This window comes from Malaya genurostris, chromosome 2, assembly GCF_030247185.1.
Source record: "Malaya genurostris strain Urasoe2022 chromosome 2, Malgen_1.1, whole genome shotgun sequence".
NCBI classification, from domain to species: Eukaryota; Metazoa; Arthropoda; class Insecta; order Diptera; family Culicidae; genus Malaya; species Malaya genurostris.
The window spans coordinates 268,232,340-268,254,686 of record NC_080571.1 but is presented as its reverse complement, the minus strand read 5'-3'; the positions used below and the strand labels follow the sequence as shown (position 1 = coordinate 268,254,686).

Here is a 22,347-nt window from a genome sequence, read left to right as displayed (position 1 = left end):
TCAGTTTCTGTCGTGTCGTCTCAAGAAGGTTTTGTTTCATTAACTAAAACGAATAATATTCACTAGTACTTCTGTAGTATGTTTTGATCGATCAGCTTACCGAAATAATGATCATGGTAACGGCCACAATCATCTGCAGAACCAGGGACATTATTACAAATGTTATACAAGCTGTGTAAGTCTGCGATCCCTGGTTGTACGTTATCAACAATCTCAGCTGGTTGGCATTGGCGGTCAACAGGGAGATGTCCATTGCGGATTCTGCGATACCTTTGGAGAAATCGTATGGACTGGTTTCCGAGTTTGCTCTGTCTACATTATTTTCGGAATCAGTGAGAGTCTGTCGGGGCGGAACCGGTGGTGCGATCGCTGGAATCGACCGGAGCCCTGGTTTTAAAATCAATTCCTTTTTTTGATTCGAGGATCGAAACGGCTCTGGATCGATGTAACCACCACTGGAATTACTACCAGAATCGTTAACTGTCAAGTTAGTTTCACTTTCACTTCTCTCAATTGGTGAGGCAGCCGTTGTAATTATATTGCTGCCATAATGCCCGGATGACTCACGCGATCGCTCAAAAACGTTCGGAATGTCCACATTATCATTCTGGGTCACTCGATAGCTCATGCTATCGCCGATGATCGGGATCCTTCCCAAACTGAACTCTAGAAAGAAAAACTTCAAATTAACATTGGCGAATAGTGGCATTGTGCACAAACGTGTTATACGCTCGGAAAATTGATACTGCTGGGAACGTCGTTTCCACATGAAGCTACCCTAATGAACCCTTCTGCGTGTTTTTTAATCGTTGTTTCGTGATAGGTCGGTATGTGGTAGAAGAAGAACTAAACCGAACGCTTTGCATTTTACAATTAATATATGGCTGATAACGAACTGCCGTTTGAATTGATCGATTGATTTACACGTTGTTCGGTATCACTTGATTGTACATCGTCACCGTTCGATGCTTATCATGGACAGGTGTCTTAGACGCCGTCTAGAGTTCAATGCAAGAAACGGAAGGAACCTGAACGTGCCAAGTGTTGCAATTTATTGAGCATAACAGAAGCTAAGCGTAATAAGTTTGTAATAATTATAAGCTTGTTTTATAACGAGAATAATACCAAACTCGTAGATGTATGAAAAACATGAACGTATGAAAACAAATACTGACCGTTGAAAAAGCTCTTGTGGATTTTTGCTTCCGTGGGGTACATTTGTACCTCAGAATTGAAATCTCCGGTAGAGTTGCGCTGTACGTCGATCGGTCATAATTACACTGATATGAAAAATAAAATGTCCCCCTCATTATATTTGGGGTCAGGGTCAGTTGGCGAATATCCTGGGCACAAACTAGCAATATTTCAATCCAATACGAAATTCTCATTGACAACTAATTTTGTTATTGAAATCAGAAAATTTATTTCTATTTATCTATCACCATCATTACTGAAGGACAGCACAAAGAAAACAAAAATGAAATGGGTTTTATTAACAAGTTTATTAGCCAAAAACTCATGAGAAGTGTCAAAGCAAAACATTCCATTAAAAATCTAAAAAGGACAGTCTTATTGAAACTGCTTGCAAATTGTTTGGATGTTTTTCGCATGTGTTACGATATATCCATATATAAATTTCTAAACCGATATGTAAAAATGACGTAAACTGTTAGTGGAATTAGTATTTATTCAGAATTTGTGCGCATTTGAAGCGATTGTGCGTAATAAAGTTTTTACACGGAACAGTGAAGTGAGCTTCGAATGTTGCACTCTAATTGTATATGTCAAATGATGTTTTTGTATCTTCCAAACTTCCGGGATACGCCGTCCAGTGTGCTACTTGTATTCGGTTTTTGTTTTCCGAGTGCTCAAAGTTTTCAGTGAGAGAGTCGATTTCGCGAAGTCCTATGAAAAAAACAGCGATTTATAAGAAAAACTTCCAAAAAGAAGTTTATGTTTCGTTTATGACTTTTTCTCCAATACAACATCGTATTTATACCTGCCAATATAGAAAAGACAACCGCGACTGAAAGTAGTGGTAGTACGGTAGTAGTGTGCCATCTAGTGGCTAGTAGTCATTAAGGTGTTAACATTTTCTCGGTGATAGAGCGCCATATAGCTGAAAATTGCAGAAGCCAATTCAACCATTCATATTGGTTGAAAACAACGTTTTATTACTCTAATTCAACTAAAACATAGAAATGAAATGTGCCTTAGCTAAGAAATGACAGCACGTTTAATTGGTGAATTCAACTAAAAAAATAGCCATTTCAACAAATATTTTATTATTATTAAGTGAATTAGAATTAAAAAATCTAAATTAGCAAAAATCAGATTTTTTTAGTTCTCTCAAAAAGTTACTAACTAAAATCAGAAAAATCAACTAATTTTTTCGCCAAAATGCTGATATCGGTCTTTCCGTGTACTTTTATTTAAATTTATATTCGTTTTCAATGTCCTAAAACCAAGCTTTTGATTTATATTGTCATATTTCAAGACAGTTAGCTTTTTGTGGTGAGACGACCGAATTATTCACATACCACAATCAAGCCCTGGTATTTTAATTACAACCCAATGATTGGTTCCCAAGATCCTTACCTCAAATACATTTTTCTAAAGTAAATGTGTCATGTAATAGTATGCCATTTTCAAAAATATGATTATTCATGAATCAAATTGTTGAAACTTTTCCAGGAAATTGAAGAATTTGTACTTATAAAACGCGCACAGAAAGCAATACTCTGTATTATTTGAGCGACAAAAAATTGATCTGATATATATGAAATAAAACTAATACGGTTCATTGAAGCAGTAAACTTAGTTGTTTCATTACACAAATAAGATCATAGATAAATTGAACAACATTGTTGATGTTGAACACAGAAAGAAATTATGAATTTTACAGGTGACATAATTCTACAAAAGATACATAACTGAGACTCTACGAATTTATATGCACGATTTACCAGTCAAGCAGATATGTGGTTCTCTCGACTAACTGGTGTGCTTTATGATCTAATGTTTTTCGGTTCAAGTCGCGTTGTTGCTATCGATCTTTTGATTTTTATTCAATTCCTTTTAAAGCCATGTAATTTTCAAATCACACAATTTTACATGTTCTTGAATATAAATTTGTGTGAAATATGACGCTCCATTTATGCGTGCATCTGATAAGATGTAAAATCACAAGAATTTTTCGAACTGTGAAGGGAGGAATTAGGTTCAAAATAATCATATTTTAGTTAGAATTCATCATAAATCAAATTTAGAAAATCTACTTACAGTTTCGGTAGTTAAAACATGCTCTATTTCTCTGCTTGTGACGTCGTCTTGGGCTTCGGTTATGTGGCGTTATCGATTATAACAGTTCGGCTGAAAAGTTCGTATCGTTTAATAGAAACACACATTTTTTGCCAAAATTCGTTTTTATTATTCAACATAATTGCCATCAGAGGCGATACAGCGATTATAGCGATCTTCCAACTTTTCGATACCATTTTTGTAGTACGATTTGTCCTTTGCCTCAAAATAGGCCTCAGTTTCAGCGATTACCTCTTCATCGCTTCTAAATTTTTTATCAGCGAGCATTCTCTTGAGGTCTGAAAACAGGAAAAAGTCACTGGGGGCCAAATCTGGAGAATACGGTGGATGAGGAAGCAATTCGAAGCCCAATTCGTTCAATTTCAGCTTGGTTTTCATCGACTTGTGACACGGTGCATTGTCTTGATGAAACAAAACTTTTTTCTTCTTCAAATGAGGCCGTTTTTTTGAAATTTCGTCCTTCAAACGCTCTAATAACGCTATATAATAGTCACTGTTGATGAGTTTTCCCTTTTCAAGGTAGTCGATGAAAATTATACCATGCGAATCCCAAAATACAGACGCCATAACCTTACCGGCCAATTGTTGAGTCTTTCCACGCTTTGGGTTCGGTTCATCGCGTGCAGTCCACTCAGCTGACTGTCGATTGGACTCCGGAGTGAAGTGATGGAGCCATGTTTCGTCCATTGTTATATATCGACGAAAAAATCGGTTTTATTTCGATATAACAGCTCCAAACACTGCTCAGAATCATCAATTCGTTGTTGTTTTTGATCGATTGTGAGCTCACGCGGCACCCATTTTGCACAAAGCTTTCTCATATCCAAATATTCGTGAATAATATGTCCAACACGTTCCTTTGAAATCTTCAGGGTGTCAGCTATCTCGATCAACTTCACTTTACGGTCATTGAAAATTATTTTGTGGATTTTTTTCACGTTTTCATCGGTAACAGCCTCTTTTGGACGTCCACTGCGTTCATCGTCTTCGGTGCTCATATGACCAGTACGAAATTTTGCAAACCACTTACGAATTGTTGCTTCGCCCGGTGCAGAGTCTGGATAACACTCATCAAGCCAGTTTTTGGTATCGGCGGCACTTTTTTTCATCAAAAAGTAGTGTTTCATCAACACACGAAATTCCTTTTTTTCCATTTTTTTCACAATAACAAAAGTAGCTTCACTCAAAATGCAATATCTCACAAACTAATAATCAGACAGCTGTCAAATTTATACACGTATCTTTTGAAGGTTGGTACTAACTGAAAATGGTATGGATTTAATTCTAGTGGCGCCCTCTCATAGAAACGATACGAACTATTCAGCCGATCTGTTATAAGAGACATAAAAGAAATATTTCTGATGAATAACCAGAATTTGCAGTTTTTTTTGATCAAGGTGAAATGCATCGGAATGCGCGCGTCGCGTTTTAGAACAATTATTCAAAAACAAGACCGATTTTCGAAAAACCAAAAACACCTAAGTGTTCGCCATTAAATTTATCAAAACTAATACCGTTTTCGTTTTTGAACCTAGACGCGGGCTACTCTGACTCCGAGTAAAACGAACACGTGATACGCGCCCTAAACAACAACTCATGAAAAAAAGAAAAAATAAACAAACTTGCATGGATGCGAGGTGCGACCCGAGAAAATTTTCAGAGCGAAACTACGCGATTGGAGTCCGATCTAGAGCGACCGCAGGTTGCTGAAACAAACATATCAAACGTTGTTTGGGCGACTCTGGGTCAGCTTTCGGGCTGCTCTGATTAATAAACGAAAACGGTATAAGTATTCCAAGAATTTTGAAATTTTGCTTTGCCGAGCCGTAATTGGTTTTTGAAATGTATAAACGGATACTGTTCCGTTTCGCGAGGATGAATTTAACATTTAAAAATAGCATTTGAAGCAAAATTATCAAACAATCTGAAAACGCAACTCAAAATTATCAAACTTTAGCCGAAATAACATAAATTTGAAGAAGTTTCAATTGAATTTCATAAGCTTTTCATCATTTTCTGTATTACTTGCACGCTGCCTCCGTATGATGGTGGCGTGAGAAATGTACACTGTGGGTTCGGTGGCGTTATATCGTGAGTAAAAATTACATATAAAATAATGACACGAATTTTTGCAACATTGGCTTTGGTGTTGAAGTAATGAGTTGAATGCAATAAAATGGGTATTATAAGAAATCGTTCATTTTCTAAAATAATTAACGTTTATAATGCTAGTAATCTCTAATGTCTGTCAATGTATTGATGCTAAACATGCTAATGAATGAAATGAATAAAAGCCAGGTATTATCGTTCATTTAGAACATTGAAGCATTTAACACTCATATACGCATATACGCAAAATCATAATTCAAAAGTATATACGTTTATGGAAAATGTACTTATTAAGTACATTTCGTTGTCTAGTGAATGTTCAGTAATTCCTTATGTCAATAGTTTTTTAATTGATAATAAAATTTGACTGCGCCATCTCATGCGATGAATTACTATTAAGTACTGGTAAAGATACCGAAAATACTTGAATATTTTCTTGTCTTCAATCGTTCTTTAGAAGGAGCTTGCTACTAAACTCAGACATATACATCGTTAGCATGTTAGTCAATACATATTCATATAATCTCATGTCAGTTAATTATAAATACTAATGGTTCATAGTTCTAGTGTATCAGGTATCAGAATAAATTGGCTCATAACGGCACGTTCCCCATATTTTCGGGGATTTGTGCCTTGCCGTGACTTTTCATCATTTACCTGAATGATGGTGGGAAATAGAAGAGGATGGAAAATAAAGGAACGGGAGGAATACGGAATGAAACACGCACACAACATAAATGTGTACAGAAACCAGTCGCAACTTACGAGACGAAGAAACCGCTTGCGAGAGTAATTAGAGCTCTTTTCCACATTGGGTTAAAAACCCAAGAATATCTCTGAGTTTCAGTTGTTTGAACATAGGTTCTTCAATGTAAAAGCAACCAAAAACCCGATACCGTAGTTGAGATACTGCAGGGCAGTTACATATTAGGTGATATGAAGTTCCGTAATCGGATTCACAGAGATCACATGAAAATGATTCAGCAAGATGTATGGTAGCCATGTGATAATTAAGTTTACAGTGGCCAGTCAGAGCCCTTACCAGAACACCACAATGGCGCTTCGAGAAATGTAAAAGATTCTTCGAAACTCCAGGGCATGGATTTTCCAAGAATACTTTTGTTTGACGACAAGTCTCAGAACTTCGCCAGTAGTTTGCATGCTCAGACGAAGCCCAAGACAGAGTTTTTTGTTTTATCCAGCATTTGGAAATTGGTAGTGCTGGTTCAGGACCTACAAGGTCGTTTTCTGCTCCCACTATGGTCAGTTCATCCGCCCATTCATTTCCAATTATGTTGGAATGACCAGGTACCCAGACTAGATTTACAGCATTGAAAATGCTGAGTTCTTCGATCTGAGTACGGCAATCGATTACAAGTTTTGAACGTGAGTCAACCGAGCTAAGCGCTTTAATTGCATCCTGACTGTCGGAGCAAAAATCTATTATTTTACCAGATATGCCTTGCCGGAGGGTACACAGTACTCCACACATGATTGCAAAGATCTCAGCCTGGAAAACGGTGCAATATCTACCAAGTGAGTACGATTGCTCCAACCCCAATTCACGACAGAAAACACCCGCACCAGCTCGGCCCTCCATCAGTGAACCATCAGTGTAACAGACTACGTGCTCTTGCTGTAGTGTTTCCATAAATCCAGACAGCCACTCCTGTCTAGATGGAATTTTTATTTGAAAAGTTCTATACGGGAAACTACACGTGAGTGTTAAGTCGCTAGGGGCAAGAAAAACATCATCCCATGCAACCAATTGGGACCACAGACGTGTATGATCTATTTCTGAATTTATTGATTTATCCTTCCATAGACCGGTAGCTTGAAGTCTATAGGCACAAGCGAGTGCTTCTTGCTTTAGATGCACATGAAGTGGTCTTATATTGAGAAGAGCTTCCAGAGCAGCGGTCGGAGTCGTTGTAAAAGCTGCAGTCATTGCCATGAGCGCCACTCTTTGCAAATGATTGAGCTTCGACTGAATTGTAACTACTTGCCCTCTCTGCCACCATACGAGGCATCCATATGCCAGTATTGGACGTATAATTGTAGTATAAATCCAATAGATATATTTCGGTTTCAAACCCCACGTTTTACCAAAAGTGCGTCTACATTGGCCAAAGGCCATACATGCTCTTTTGATTCTAGACTCAATGTGAGCAGTCCAGTTAAGTTTGGAATCCAGGATTACTCCAACGTAATTGACCTGGTCGGTACACAACAGCACGCTCCCAAAAAACTGCAAAGGACGGGCCCCGGTTGTTGTTCGCTTCTTTGTGAAAAGAACCATTGAGGTTTTGTTTGGATTCACCGACAATCCAACCTGTTGACACCATTGTTCCACAACCCTTAAAGCCTGTTGCATCAGATCAAATAGCGTTGCAATGCATAGTCCAGTGATTTGTATTAGATAATCATCTGCGAATCCGTACGTCGGAAACCCAAGTTCATTGAGTTTTTGCAGTAGACCATCAGCAACAAGGTTCCAGAGTAATGGTGACAAGACACCTCCTTGTGGACAGCCTCGAACACTCAACTTCCTCATCTCTGCCTGTCTTAATGATGAGCAAAGGATGCGATTGCTAAGCGCTGCGCTTATCCAGCCTGAGATACTTGATGATACTCCATGTCTGCTCATCGCTTGCACAATGGATTGGAAAGATACATTGTCAAAAGCACCTTCTATATCTAGAAAAGTTCCCAAGCTGGATTGTTTGAGCGAAAAGGCTTTTTCGATATTATATACAACATCGTGAAGTAGTGTGATCGTGGATTTTCCACGTTGATAAGCATGTTGTTTAGTATGAAGCGGTCGTTCAATTAGGCACTTATCTCTGATGTGATGATCGACAATTCGTTCCAAGGATTTTAAGCAAAAAGAGCTTAAGCTAATGGGTCTAAAGCTCTTGGCTTCCTCGTAACTCTGACGTCCGCCTTTTGGAATAAATTTGATGATTATTTCTCGCCATGCTTTCGGGATGTACCCAAGAGCAAGGCTGTTAAGTAGAATCTTTCTCAGGACATGTTTCGTAATATCAAAACCTTTCTGCAATAGAATAGGATAGATGCCATCTTTTCCAGGTGATTTGTATGGTGCAAAACTGTCAATTGCCCACTTTATCGATTCAAAAGTGATCAGCGATCTTGCTATTGCCCACGAATCAAGATTGTCTGTGCACGGTTCGTGAGCATTTAGAAAATCAGGATCAACAACCTTGCTACCTGGAAAGTGTGTCTCGAAGGGACAGTTAAGAACGTCCTCTTCGTTTGAAACCAGTTCACCATCCATGTTTTTTAGACAGTTAGCCTGGAAAACTTTTGATTTCGAGAGTATCTTGTTTAGCCTGCTCGTTTCATTTAGACTAGAGATATTTGTGCAAAGATTTTTCCATCCAGTTCGTTCGGCAGATCTAAGGCATTTTTTATACGCAGTTCGAGCAGTTTTAAAAGCTCTCGAGTTGTCATGCCCACGCCGGTTCCAAGCTCTTCGCATGTCCTTTTTCAGTTTCTAAAGCTCAGCCCTCCACCATGGAGTACCCCTTGTAGTTTTTACGGATCTGGGCGGACAAGCCTCTTCATATGATGACACTATGAATGAGTTCAAAGTGTTTACAGCCAAGTCCAAATCGTCGTGACATTCGATGGTGGGAAAATAGCCATGAAATTTTGTTGCCAAAGTTTCAGTATAAAGATCCCAATCAGTAGATTTCGGGTTCCGATATGTTGTGACAGTTAAGGTAACACCTAAGTGATCAAAAAATATAAATTTGTGGTCTGAGAGCGAAGGTTCAGTTTCATCTGACACCTTCCAGTTTCCCAGTTCGTGCTGAACTTCTTCAGAACAAAGTGTTATATCCAAGACCTCTTCCCTATCAGACCTAACAAAAGTTGGGCGACTTCCTTCATTGAGAATGTATAGATTCGTACTACTTATGTACTCCATTAGTTCAGATCCCCTGGGATTTATATCTGTGCTACCCCAGATGATGTGATGAGCATTTGCATCACTTCCAGTAATTAGTGGAAGACCAGTTCTTTCACAGTACAGCACTACTTTCTTAAAATCTTCCGTGGGAGACGGCTCATTGTGGGGCAAATAAGCCGAACAGTATATATATTTCTTTTCAATATTTCCTATTTTTAAGTCAACTGCAATTGTACAGATATCACGAGTGGTTAGCTCGGGTAAGAGATACGCTGGAATTGAATCATTAACAAGAATGCATGCACGTGGCATTTGCTGGGGATTGTCCAGACCAACCTTGCTATAGATTGCAAAAGCGGGATTAATTAGTTTTCCAACATAAAAATGTTCTTTTTTGAAGTAAGGTTCCTGAACCAAAACTATTTTAACCTTACCTTCCTGTAATAGACGAGAGAGGTTCATTGTCGCGGTGCGCTTGTGCTGAAGGTTTATCTGCGCCACTTTAATCATCTCCAGACAGAATGAGGGCACAAAAATAGTCGCAGCACCAATCGCACAGCAGCAAAAGAGAACCAATCTGAATGTTTAAATATCGCTTTGTGCGATTCAGCCGATGCGAATTTTAACTGCCACATTAAGATTTTTCCTTTTGACGAAAAAATCGCCTTCCTTTTGACGAAAAAAATTGTAATCAATATCACGTGGAATGAACCAAATAGCAAAGTCCTGGCATGAGTTTCCTTTTGTGGAATTTGAACAACAGACCTCGCAGCCGATTCTTAACGTGCAGGATCAGTGCATGACAAGTACTACGATCCTACGGACACTAAGAATCCTTCCAGGTCGGAGTTCGAACATACGACAACTGACTTGTAAGGACAGCGCTCTATGCCTCATATAGATATCATTAATCTAGTTTATCTATTTAGATATTGATTATATTTATCAGAATAACATGTGTTCTAACCTTTGGATACTGTAAAAAGCCATGTTAAGACACGTATCTTCTACGTTGTACCACCGATCAACCCTGAGTTAGTCGATTGTTAACAGTAAAGAACTACATGGTAAACAACAATAATGCGATATTGACTATATACGGCGGCAAACGTGTCTTAAATACCGTAAAGGCACATTTTGCATAGATCTAACATTCGAGCTATACGTACCAACACTGGTAACACCTGACTGCGCAAAGTACAACATTTTTAGCATTGACCATGATTCCAACGACGAGCGTTGGCCGATGCAACAACGCTCGAGGCAATTAGTATAATAACCTAACCACCGACGACGGTTTCCTTTCAGTATCGTTAGGCTCGTTTCGGGAATCATACCGCCAATTAGTGTGCAAAATGAGTACCAGTGTCGATGTAGTTCCGGAGTCTCATCCCCGCGCGGAAGACAGAAACGATGGACCAGAGGAAATACCGTCCAGTCAGCGCAAACACAGTTCAATGTTTGCCAAACCGGTGATCTTCGACGTGGAGAACGAATGGGATGATTGCCGCCGGAACTCAAGACGAGACTCTTACAGAACCCGCAACAATCAGGACAGTAATGGCGCTGAATCGAACTACGATATCTACCGCAATGTGATAGAAAATGCTTTGAACGTAGCATTTTTGGCTGCCAACACCAATCAGCTGCGATTGCTGACGGAATACCAACAGGAAGCAACAAGTTACATGTTTTGTGTTGGAATGATTATTATGTCACTGATAATGCAGATTCTTGTTAGTGTTTCTATGATCACCATCTCGGTTAGTGCGCCTCTTTTTCCATTCGTTTGTATTGGTGAAGTTAATCAAAAATTGCTTCCGTTACAGATTAGCAACGAAAAACGCTGGAAACGGCTTAAAACCATTGCTTCGGTTGGTGTCGCCATTATTGCTGTGGTTAACATTGTCGTCCTTACCTTACTAAATGCGGTGGTATTCGAATAACTGGTGTGTACAGAATCAAAAACCGACAACTGACAATGGTCTCCAAAATTACTCACTCGGAATTGTAAAAACAGTTCATATGTGTGACTAAATATCTATTTTGAGCGACTATATTTAGCTATACTAATCCATATTGAGAGTAAAGTAGTCAAAAATTGTGTATTTTCCAGTTCCTTGCAGTGTCTCCATGTTGATGATTTACTATCAAACAAAATTAGGATTTTCAACTCTTAGTCAGGGTGTAGTCTATTTTATTTTTCCTATTTCCTGGATTTTTGTGTTTTGTAGTTATAATACAGAAAATAAATTAAACTTTTGAAAGGAAACTTCTAATGTGTCGATACCGATTAATAACCCACGACTTCCATAACTAGATAGTTGATGAGGATCAGTCCACGGCAATCGGCGACTAGCGAAGCGAACAAATCTACGTTGAATCGCCTCGATTCTCTGAGCACCGCTCAGGTAGCAGGAGTTCAAACTGCCAAGCAATATTCGAGAGTTGAACGAACAAGTGAACAATAAAGGGATTTTTAGACAGTGTACGTCTGTAATAAAGTGCTTAGTCATCATCATTAAGAATCCTAAGCTACGGGTAGCTTTTGCTACAATGTAACTGATGCTGATGTGATCCTTAAATGTAAGTTTTTCATCGTGATGGACGCCGAAGTCTTCCAATCAAGGATCCATCCAGAATGTATTCGACATGGAATGGCACTTTTTTCCTCGCGAACGTAATGGCCGAGCATTTGTCGGGATTTACAATCATATGATTAAATTTACACCACCTCTGCGAAGATGAACAATTACCGCTGGAAAAAGGCTGCGTCTTCTACGTTGCGGATGATGTGGTAGACATCATCAGCAAACGATAAGCGAGGACCTTCCAGAACAATATTCACATCATTGAAGTACAGTAAAAATATTTACGGTCCGGGTAATAAATAACGTCCGTTTGTAAACCGTTAGACATTGAGTCAGTCGCCTAAGACAAAAAAAAAACGATGGTAAATTTGTGGTTGTTTACCGGTTAGCCATGAAACCGTATTGAGTGTCGACGATATATGGCTTGCAGTGATTGAAAATTGGTGTCAGTATAGCCTTTTCGAACAGTTTTGGTAAAACGCTGATGGATGTAATACCGTGGAATTCTTTTCAATTATAGAGGTCTTACCACCTTAAAATCATTCACCTCTTCGGACCAGAACATCTTTTCAGTTGTGTGACATAATCTCAAATAATTCAAAATTAAATTTTTGTGTAATGTTTGGTATCAATGAGTAGCAAAGAAGAAAACACATGACGCTTGTTTGACGTTCTCGTATTTTGAAACATTGAAACATTGCGTATTGCAACAGCATTGAAGTTTTTCAATAGTACACTATTGAAAAACCTGTCTGATTCGATCCATTTCAGCACCAGCCAATCAGTACGCGTTCTGAGGAGAGAACAAAATATGTGCTGCTCTAGCGATATAAAAGGTGATTTTGCCACTTTTTCTATCATTTTGTGAGCAACGGTTACAGATGGAAGACAAACACGAGAGTAACATCGGGCCGGCCACACAGTGAAACCACACCAGAAGCCTGCCAGCTGAAGTCATCAGTATACACGCAAAGAACCATCTCGGATCTAAATGCAGATCCTGTTGGTCGTGACAATTCGAAGCATTTTTCAGTGCCACAGATCATCATAAAGAATGATTTGAATTTCCTCTTTCGTACCAAAAGCATCAGATTTATCAAATTGGAAGCGTACAAAGTTTGCACCGTCACTGACACATTTAATTACGAATCACAAAGCAAAGTCTTGGTATTACATTCACGTAGTGGAGTTTGACCTTCTGTTTCAACGCCGATTCAGAGTGTACAGAACCATTACATGGCTAGTGCTACGATCCTACTAACACTACGAATCCTTCCAGGTCCGGGCTCGAACATACGACAACTGGTTTGTAAGACCAGCGCCCTATGCATTGAACCGCCAACCCGGGTAACGCAATGCAAAATTAAAGTATTGATGTAGAACACATCTTTATACTAGTATGGGTGTCGTTTGGAAAAATGCCGTGCAAAACTGGGTTGCCACGTATACAGATTAGTCTGTATTTCCATTATACAGAACTATACTGGCTATTCTAAAATATTTAATTGTGTTTCAGAATGTTCAATGTTACTAATCTAAACTTTAGTTTAGGTGCAGTGCTAATGTCTCTATTTACAGTATAAAACTCCAGAGAAACAAAATCATTTCTTTGATATACAAATATTCTTATAACAAACACTCTACGGACATTATGCCCTACCTTCGATTCAGCAGTATTCTTCAAGTTAAAATATTGTTTTAAAAATTTATAACGGTTATTTAAACCAAATTTAGCGTTGGTAGGATCAAAAATGGTGGTTTTCAACTGTAATTAGTTGATCTCTGATGCAACGAATATCTTCTTTATCTGCTTTTCTTCTATATCAACATTTCAATGGGGCATATTGCATCATTGTTGTGGGGCATACAACTGATTTATTATGAGGTATATTGTACGGTAGCTGAGGCATTATGCCTACGGCAAGCGAAAAAACTGAGAATGTGGTCGTTTTGGAAAATGTGTTTGTATCATTCAATTCTGATCACTTCTACTGAAATAATTGAAAATTATGTTTCTCAGGCGTATTGCAAAGAAATACGTCCATTTCGAAGAAAATATATCAGTACATTTAGAAATATCTCAATGTTATCTTATGTGGGCATATTATAACACTTTACCCTACGACTTGGCTTCTAAAAGGAATCAATAGAATTACACAGCAATCTTGTTTTGTAAATCGTAAATCGTTTTCTTTTTTTTTCGTATCATCCATCAATCCAGTAACAGAAAATAAGAGTGCAGCGAAATCATTTCCAACAGACACCAAATGAAAACATGAAAACTGTAATGAGTATTGGTGTCGATGGGAAATAATAAAATGATAATTGTCTTACTATTGTTCGCAATATTGTGCTTAGCAACTTGAATGCAGTCTGCCTTGGTATTGCTTATGGAAAACCGCACCCAAATTATGAAAAATGTGTATTTTTATAAACTAGCGATTTTTCTACGATTTTATTTTTTGGTTTGGATTAGTTATTTATTTATTGTCTTCGATTAGAGTAAAAACTATCGCACTACTTATTATTATCTATCTAGTCTAAAAACATTAACTTAACAATATTTTCGATTTGAATGTGTCTTTGTGCATAGTAAAATCAAACAGATGATAAACTCTATTGAATTGATTACAGCAAACATCCATTGGATTATTTTGTGCATACTGTGTGCGATGAGCTGATCGATCTTCCCGGAATATTGACATGAATCCTTGCCAAAAGTCAGTCAGTCTAAGCAAATCAAAAACGAAAAGTCGTTGATGAAATATCCGCCGGTTTCGCAGCGTGGGTAAGTTGATGAGAACACAGTGATCTTCGAACGTGGTAGCTGAAGCCGATTAAGCCAAGGAAGTCATCGAAGCGCGAATCGGACAAAACATTTCTGCACTCGTTCGATCCGGTCAATGTGAACGTTGTGGTATGCGGCCCCCCATTACAACTCCGTATTCTAGAATACTGCGCACTAGAGCAATGTAAACAGCCTTGAGACAATAAACGTCGTTAAAGTCCTTAGTGTTGCGTTTGATAAGTCCCAGAACGGCAAAAGCTTTAGCAATAACCATCGAAAGCTGTTCGGTGAAGCGTAACTTACGGTCGAGAATTACGCCTAAATCTTTTACAGAAGAAACTCTTTTCACTGGATGCGCCATCATTGAGTATTCAAATAAAATTGGAGACTGAACTCGTGAAAATGTTATGGTATTACATTTATTAACATTAACACTCATGCCGTTTCTATCACACCAATCTATGACACATTCAATGCCCTACAAATGGGCATCAAGGCTTGTGATGATTCGGTAAATTTCTAAATCGTCGGCATACATTACTTTAAACGACGACAGTTCATTGCAAAGATCTTTCACAAATAGCACAAACAGAAGTGGTCCGAGATGACTCCCTTGCGGAACACCTGATGTAATATCAAAAGGATCAAAATGTACAGTTCCGACTCAAACTGAAGCACTACGATTTGTAAGATACGAATGAATCCAGTTTGTTATTCAGTCAGGGAATCCATTTCGTCTCAATTTTTCAACAGCGAGTACATGAGGAACACAATCGAAAGCTTTAGAAAAATCGAAAATTGTCGTTTTTCAAGCTTGTCAATCAGAGTAGAAACGTAGCTCATTCGATTCGTAGTTCATCGTTTTTTGACAAAGCCGTGCTGATCGGTTGTGAGGATGTGCTTTACTGACGGGTAAATAATATCCAACAGCATACGCTCGAAAACTTTTGGGAGGCAGCTAAGGATAGAAATGCCTCTGTAGTTCGTGGCGTTATGTACGTTTCCGGATTTGTGAACTGGTACTATTGCAACTTCTTTCCATTTCGCAGGAAAATAGCCTTCAGCGAGAGAACGATTAAAAATAAGAGATGCCGGCAAAGCCAAAGCAGATGAGCATTGCTTTACAAAAGATTTTTATAATATCTCGAAAACAGCTACTCGCACCGTCGCGATGTCAAAGAATAATTTATTCAAAATTTCATGAGGATTACAAAAATAATAATGGGCGATAGAGAACCCAGACTAATTTTAAAAAATGCGCATTCTCATGAACTATCCATTTTCTAACGCACTGTCCGCGATCCAACGTGCTCACACGTTGAGAGCTCTACCGGAAGTGAGAAGTAGGTTCAAAACAGACCGAACTTTGGCTCGAGTATGATTAGATTCGAAACTGACTTCAAACAAAGGACACCCGCATACGCATGGCTGACTAAACGCTGCCAGCTGGAAAAAATATGGCTGGCAGACATTCTGGTGACCGACTGCCTCACCGCTGCCAGATATACAACTCAAACGATACAACCGTATCCACCAGGACTTTTCCACATTGAAATCTTTGACATTTTCAGCGAAGGTGAGAAGATGAAAACGCTCGGCTAACTTAGATACAGGCGACTTTGTTTTGTCAAATTGGATTTGACAACCGTCACTGAATCAATTTTGGTAGCCGTCTGGTGGCCATGGCTGCGCAGGAAGCCAAAACGCTATGCGGGCAACAGTTTGCTTCAAATTCGGTCAAAACTATGATCAAAGTATGCGCTGATCTTAATATACCAATGTTTGACATTATGATCCACGTCCATTGTCTACAAAATAGTTCAGTATGTCAGAAACAAACGAAAATACATCTCGATCTGGCTGCACATTGAGCTGTTGCAACAACTGCAACCACCAGCACAAGTTTTTCGCAAAAATCAGTCTAGATGTTAGCTTGCTGGCTACCACTTTGGTTCATCTACACACATTGATCCTAGCTGATAGAGATAAATATCCGATCGTGTATGTCATGCTTGGTTTGTTGGCTGCATCCATATTCATACAAGTAGTCGTAATTGTAATGTACATAGTCGTCCGTGTAAGTTATTTGATCAAATAATGCCATAGGAAAGATGTTCCAACATAATCTAATTACAGGTTTCAAGCAATGCCACAAATCACGCCAGTACTAAGCTACTGATTTCCGAGCTAATATATGTCGTAACACTTTTGAACACGGTCGTGTCGTTCCTCATTGAGACATTGCTGGAGTCTGTTTACTAAATGGATTTCTCAAAATTTAAAATGCGATTGCAGTATATTAACTACCAACATAGTTTTCTTTATTAGTTAGGCTGTATTAGTTCACAGCCCTCACATTTTCGTCCTCAACTTTTGACTTCTCACCACACTCAAACCGTTGAAAATCGACCACTAGAACATTGTTCGCTTCCATAATCTCTCCGACTGTGTAGGTGGGATCCGCAAGATATTCCTGGTAAATCAGACAAGTTTCATCGTCCTTTTCTTTGGCCGGTTCATCTCGGGTTTTATCACCAATCCGATCCGGTTTCATTCCAACCACGTGTTGGCAAATTTTTTTCGCGACTTCTCCGTTGGAGTCGGGGCTGGTGTTTTTAAATGCTAATATGCTACCATATTTGCCGTACTGTGGAATGTCCAGTGTCGTCTCCTCGATCGAAGCTGGGTGCACATAACCTGCGAAAGAATCAATGAACAATGAAAGCAAAAACTAAAGATACAGCTATTAAAAGTTGCTAATAATTGCATGCAGATCAAGCATTCTTGGTTTAGATTCTTGTTTTTCTTTTCCTTCTACTTCTGGTTGGCGTCACCTGACTTGAGATGACACCGATTGATGGCACAACAACTTAGGCTATATTGACATTTAATATAAGTTGTTTATAGTCCAATGGACTTTCTTTTTACTGCTGTTGGTTTAGATTGCATTGCTGATATGATATCGAAACATAGTTAATTGACTTTGAAACTTACCCGTTAGCTTAATGGCCTCAGGTGCTTTGTAACAGATGGCTCTGTTCAGTGACGCATTTTCTCCCACCGTACCAATCATTAGAGCCAAATGATCCCCCAATGATTTGCCATCATCCATCACGATCTGTTTCAGAGCTTCCCCGTTCAGTCCAACCTTCGTCAAATTGGCATCTCCCTCAACTTGCTCCATGTATTTTACGCAAGCAGTTGAAGCCGTCTGAACAAATTTTTGAAAGCTTTGATTCCTGGCGACGAAATCCGTCTCGCAATTGATCTCCACCATAGCACCGATATTGTTTCTGATCAGGACACCCACCAGGCCCTGTGTCGTATTTCGACCTTCCAACTTGGTCGCTTTAGACCAACCCATTGCTTGAGCTTGCTCCTTTAACCATTGTTCCGCTTTCGGTAGATCATTGCTGTGCAGTTCTAGTGCCTTCTTGCAGTTGGCGAATGTGTATCCTGTCTTCTTCCGCAGAGTAGCTAAAGCACTTTTCTCTGCGGTTGCATAGAAACGAATGCTGACACCCTTCTGAACGATGCGAGCCAACTGACTTCGAAACATACTGAAAGAAATTAATATATTGTTAGTCCATCGAAATGATTGGTTTTCAAACGAACAATATTCTGGTATAAAATGGAATTTCACAAAAGTCAGGATACGATAGTCCACTTGTTTCGATAATCAATCAAAACTGTATTGTTATGAAACTCCCTAAAACTACTAAATATGTTTATAATTAACGGTATAAAATAAGTGATATTCGCAATGATAGTAATAAAAAATTATAATAAATAATTGCAACCACTGTTTTAACCGCGGTTTTAAACTGTCCTTGGAATGCAGCCTATATTTTAAAGATATCGGAAGGACAAACTTCAACAAACTGTCATCGTTTCGGGCACAGCTCATTCATCGTCTGCTATCATATCATCGAATATTTCAGCAAACTCCTGCGCATACGCTAAACGTTCATTTCTCGTCCAGGAACTGGTGTTTGTCCGGAACTGCATCAACTGCGCCAGTAACATTTCGAAATCATTAACTTCCTCCTCGGTCCTTCGTTCGTCGTCCGCCGTGGAGGTTTCAACAGAATTTTCACCAACATGCAGTCCCAGCTCTCCCGTTGAATTTTCACCCTTCCGACTCATATCCACATTAGACCAGATGAAATTGTGCATAGCCTGTATCAATTCATCCACACCGGCTGCTTCACCGTCTTCCGTTTGGCCACTCGGTTCCAACTCTATCACATCCAACGAATCACAAAATTGCTTTGCTTCCCGGTAGGTGATCCCTTCATCACTTTCCTCCTGTAGCTCCGAGCACAACAGTATTCCAAACTCAATATCTGCGTCCGTTACAAACCGTGCATAATCAGGTAATCTTTTCAGAAAGTTCCGATCTTTTGAGTCGAAATAAATTAAAATTCCTTCCGTCTGATTCAGAATCGCCTCCGGCAGTGCATCCAGCTCAGATGTGCTCTTCCACGGACAAAACAAAACATCTGTGTCGTAGTACTTTGTCTGTATATGGTACCCGAAACCGATGTGGCCATCGGACAATTTTTCTTGAAATTGTTCGACTGGTACTTTGCGTACTTTAGTTATTAGAGATTCCGGTTCAACTGACGGATCCGCCGAGAAAACGAGCACAATTGGTTTATCCATTTCGACGGAACAATTTACTGGCTGATACACTTGCAGTGGCCAATCTGAAACAGGCGGACCGGAATTAGTTTGCGCTGCTAAACTGGAACTTTTTGTGTGATTTTGATATTCTATCAACACACACCGAACGGAAGTATTGTTGATTCTCCCATTTCAATACAGACCGTGCAGTTACATCACAATTTAGCGATGGAAGATATCAAAATAAAGCTGGTTTGCCCATAAAAACTAATGTTACTGTACTTACATGTGATCAAGCCAATATTTATTGGTCAATTTCTAAAGTTTTCTCTAGATGTTCAATGAATTTCTTTAGTTTTAAAAGTATTTCATTCACTCTTCAATTTTAGCTCGTGGATTAAACTCAGAATGTCAAAACCGCTATCTTCTTTACCGATTCAAACGTACAGAAGATGCGAGCCGGCTAAGTTCCTGCACTGAAAAAATTGTTATATGGTTTCAAATATCGAACTGTCTTAATCATCTCCGAGTTTACAATTTTATGCATACATATAAAGTGCTTTCGATTTCCTGCTAGTTTTTAAACGAAGTACAATCAACATTAAATCTTCTCTTATGGCGTTTTTCATTGAAAAGCACCGGTGGCGTGGATTGCTCTGGTTTTGCACTTTCGATCAGAAATCGCAATGAAACACCGTCAGAGCAATCCACGCCACCAGTGTTTTTCAATGAAAAACGGCATTAGATATCAATGAAATGAAAGGAACAATTATTAAAAATACGCTTCTAATTCCTTTTTGAATGAGAAACACGTAGAGAGAAAAAAATTTGTAATGATTACCATTTAAGAAATTTACAGGATTCGAAATGCAGTTGCCGCAAATTTTCGTTGCTTGCTTAAATTTTGACTTTTTCGTGATTGAAAATTGTCTATTTTATTGATTCATTGGAAACTAGTAAAACTTTTACCACAGCGAACAGACATCGAGATGAGATTTCGATGTGAGTAAGAAATTTAACAGTTGCTTTAAAAAGCAATCACCAAGTAGCAATTCTCCTGTAGAGGCGCTTCGAGCAGCCTAGCAGTTGCTTAGCTTTCATATAATCAAAGACATCATATTAACACGATATTTAGCTTTCACATTCCCCGAACAAATCATTGGCAACATCCTTTCTTGCGAGCATGGCGCCCTCAGGCGAGTCCGCATCGAATCTCGTACATAGAAGCAGGGGAGATAAATGTCAAATTCGTGCGCGCCAAAATAGCAGCCCTACGCACCCATACAATTGACATGATATGTTGAATGTGATGCCGTTCGATGGCGTTGCTGAACAGAAGATTGATTTCGCTTCAAGCTGACAGGGTCTGATATAATAGTAAATAATGCGTGCAAAGTCGTACTCAACGGTGATTTTTTACGGATTTTCACTTTACACAGCTTTTTTGAAAAAGTTTGTACTGGCTTGAATGTCTGTTCTCTGTGCTCGTCATCTCAACCTTGACGTCAAACAGAATCATGACGTCAAACAGAATGCCTCTCGATCTTATAGCCTGCTACTGAATTTTATTCGCATCGAATTACGGTTCAAAAGTAATGGGGTAAAATGTTTAAAAACGTGCGCTTGATTTTCTCGAAGACCGTTGAACCGTTTCTTCAACTCAGATTCAAATGAAAGGCCTTGTAGACCCATAGCATACTATTGAATTTCAACCAGATCCGACCTCCGGTTCTGAAGCATTCGGTTTTCTCTGAGACCACTGAAACAATTTTCAAAAGCTAAGCCACAAAGGTCTTACAATCCCATAGAACCTTATCGAATGTCATCCGGATACGACTTCTGGTTCCGAGAGAACAAGCTGATGAAAATAAAAATATCATTTTCAAAAGCGAGTTTCTATAGTTGACACGAAAAAATCAAGCCGGTAAGCCAGTGAAAATACGACTTACGGTTCCGGAACAACTGGGTGCAGTGCGCTTAAAAATTTTACTCGGTCATTTAGAAAATGCCGTCGAGCGATGCAAAAAAAGAAGAATTCCTGTAAACTTGGCTCAAAAATGCTTATGAATTGAAATAATTATGCTAGCGTACGTTCAAACAAACTTTTTTTTTTCATATTCAAGATTCAAAGAAAATAAATTTTAATAATTCATGAAAAAATAAGTTATATGAGAAACACACTACGAGTTCCACCACTAGGTGGATTGAAACAAGGTATTTTTTAAACTTATTCTTAATCCTCATTACTATCCATCGTTGATTAAACATTAGAACACAAAATGAATCTAAACAAGGAATTTTGACATAATTCAGGGACTAGTTTTACCACAAATTGAACATTACGAAGTAAAATTCACAAAACACAAACACTATTACAAAAGTTTCTTCGCAAAAGGTTTTGGAATGAAACTGTACCATATTTGATCGGAGAAAATCAAAGATAATCATAATAAATCATTTACAACAAAAACTATATATTTTTTAGAGAGGTGCCGATTTGCAGGATGAAATGCCACTTGTTGTGAATCAATTCGAGGTGGGTAAGGAAAGAAGAAAGTACTAGTTCTTGATTGAAAAAAAAACGGCTGTGCACCATTTTCACAGAATGTATGATCGAAAACTGAGAAGAAAAATTAAAAGAAAGAAAGAAAACGATTCATACGTACATCATTGCATGGCTAGATACTACGATACTATTGACACTAAGAATCCTTCCAGATCGAGGCTCGAACATACGACAACTGGTGTGTGTAAGACCAGCGCCCTATGCATTGAACCGCTACCCGTATATAGCTTATGTCATTATTTTGAGATGGATTTCGAATTATTAACCATCGTTTACGTGGCGCGAAATAAACATCGGTTATAAATATTTACAGATAAAAATAATTCCCTACTCTTAATTCCCTTTTTGTTGTCGTCTCACGAGGTAAATTAACACTAACGCTTACAACTCTAGAGCAATTCCTCAACTACAA

General features: G+C 38.7%; 2 protein-coding genes across 3 annotated transcripts; one reads left to right on the top strand and one right to left on the bottom strand.

Annotated features, from left to right (window-relative positions):
* The first annotated feature begins 10,688 nt into the window (after positions 1-10,688).
* Positions 10,689-11,573, top strand: LOC131429930 (ninjurin-B-like). The gene is made up of 2 exons (XM_058594460.1): positions 10,689-11,127; positions 11,194-11,573. Exons 1-2 carry the CDS (start codon positions 10,720-10,722, stop codon positions 11,308-11,310), a joined length of 525 nt encoding a protein of 174 aa, XP_058450443.1. The 5' UTR covers positions 10,689-10,719; the 3' UTR covers positions 11,311-11,573.
* Positions 11,574-17,038: 5,465 nt separating this feature from the next.
* On the bottom strand, positions 17,039-19,790 carry LOC131429929 (elongation factor Ts, mitochondrial). Of its 2 annotated transcripts, XM_058594457.1 has the most exons (3): positions 19,656-19,782; positions 17,738-18,303; positions 17,039-17,440 (listed from the first exon to the last, which is right to left on the bottom strand). In XM_058594457.1, the coding sequence occupies exons 2-3, from the start codon at positions 18,300-18,302 to the stop codon at positions 17,082-17,084; spliced, it is 924 nt and encodes a 307-aa protein (XP_058450440.1). In that variant the 5' UTR covers position 18,303; positions 19,656-19,782; the 3' UTR covers positions 17,039-17,081. The 2 variants fall into 2 exon arrangements, with proteins under 2 accessions (XP_058450440.1, XP_058450441.1); XM_058594458.1 differs by lacking the exons at positions 17,039-17,440; positions 17,738-18,303 and adding an exon at positions 18,419-19,452 and having other exon boundaries at positions 19,656-19,790.
* Between the last annotated feature and the right edge of the window lie 2,557 nt (positions 19,791-22,347).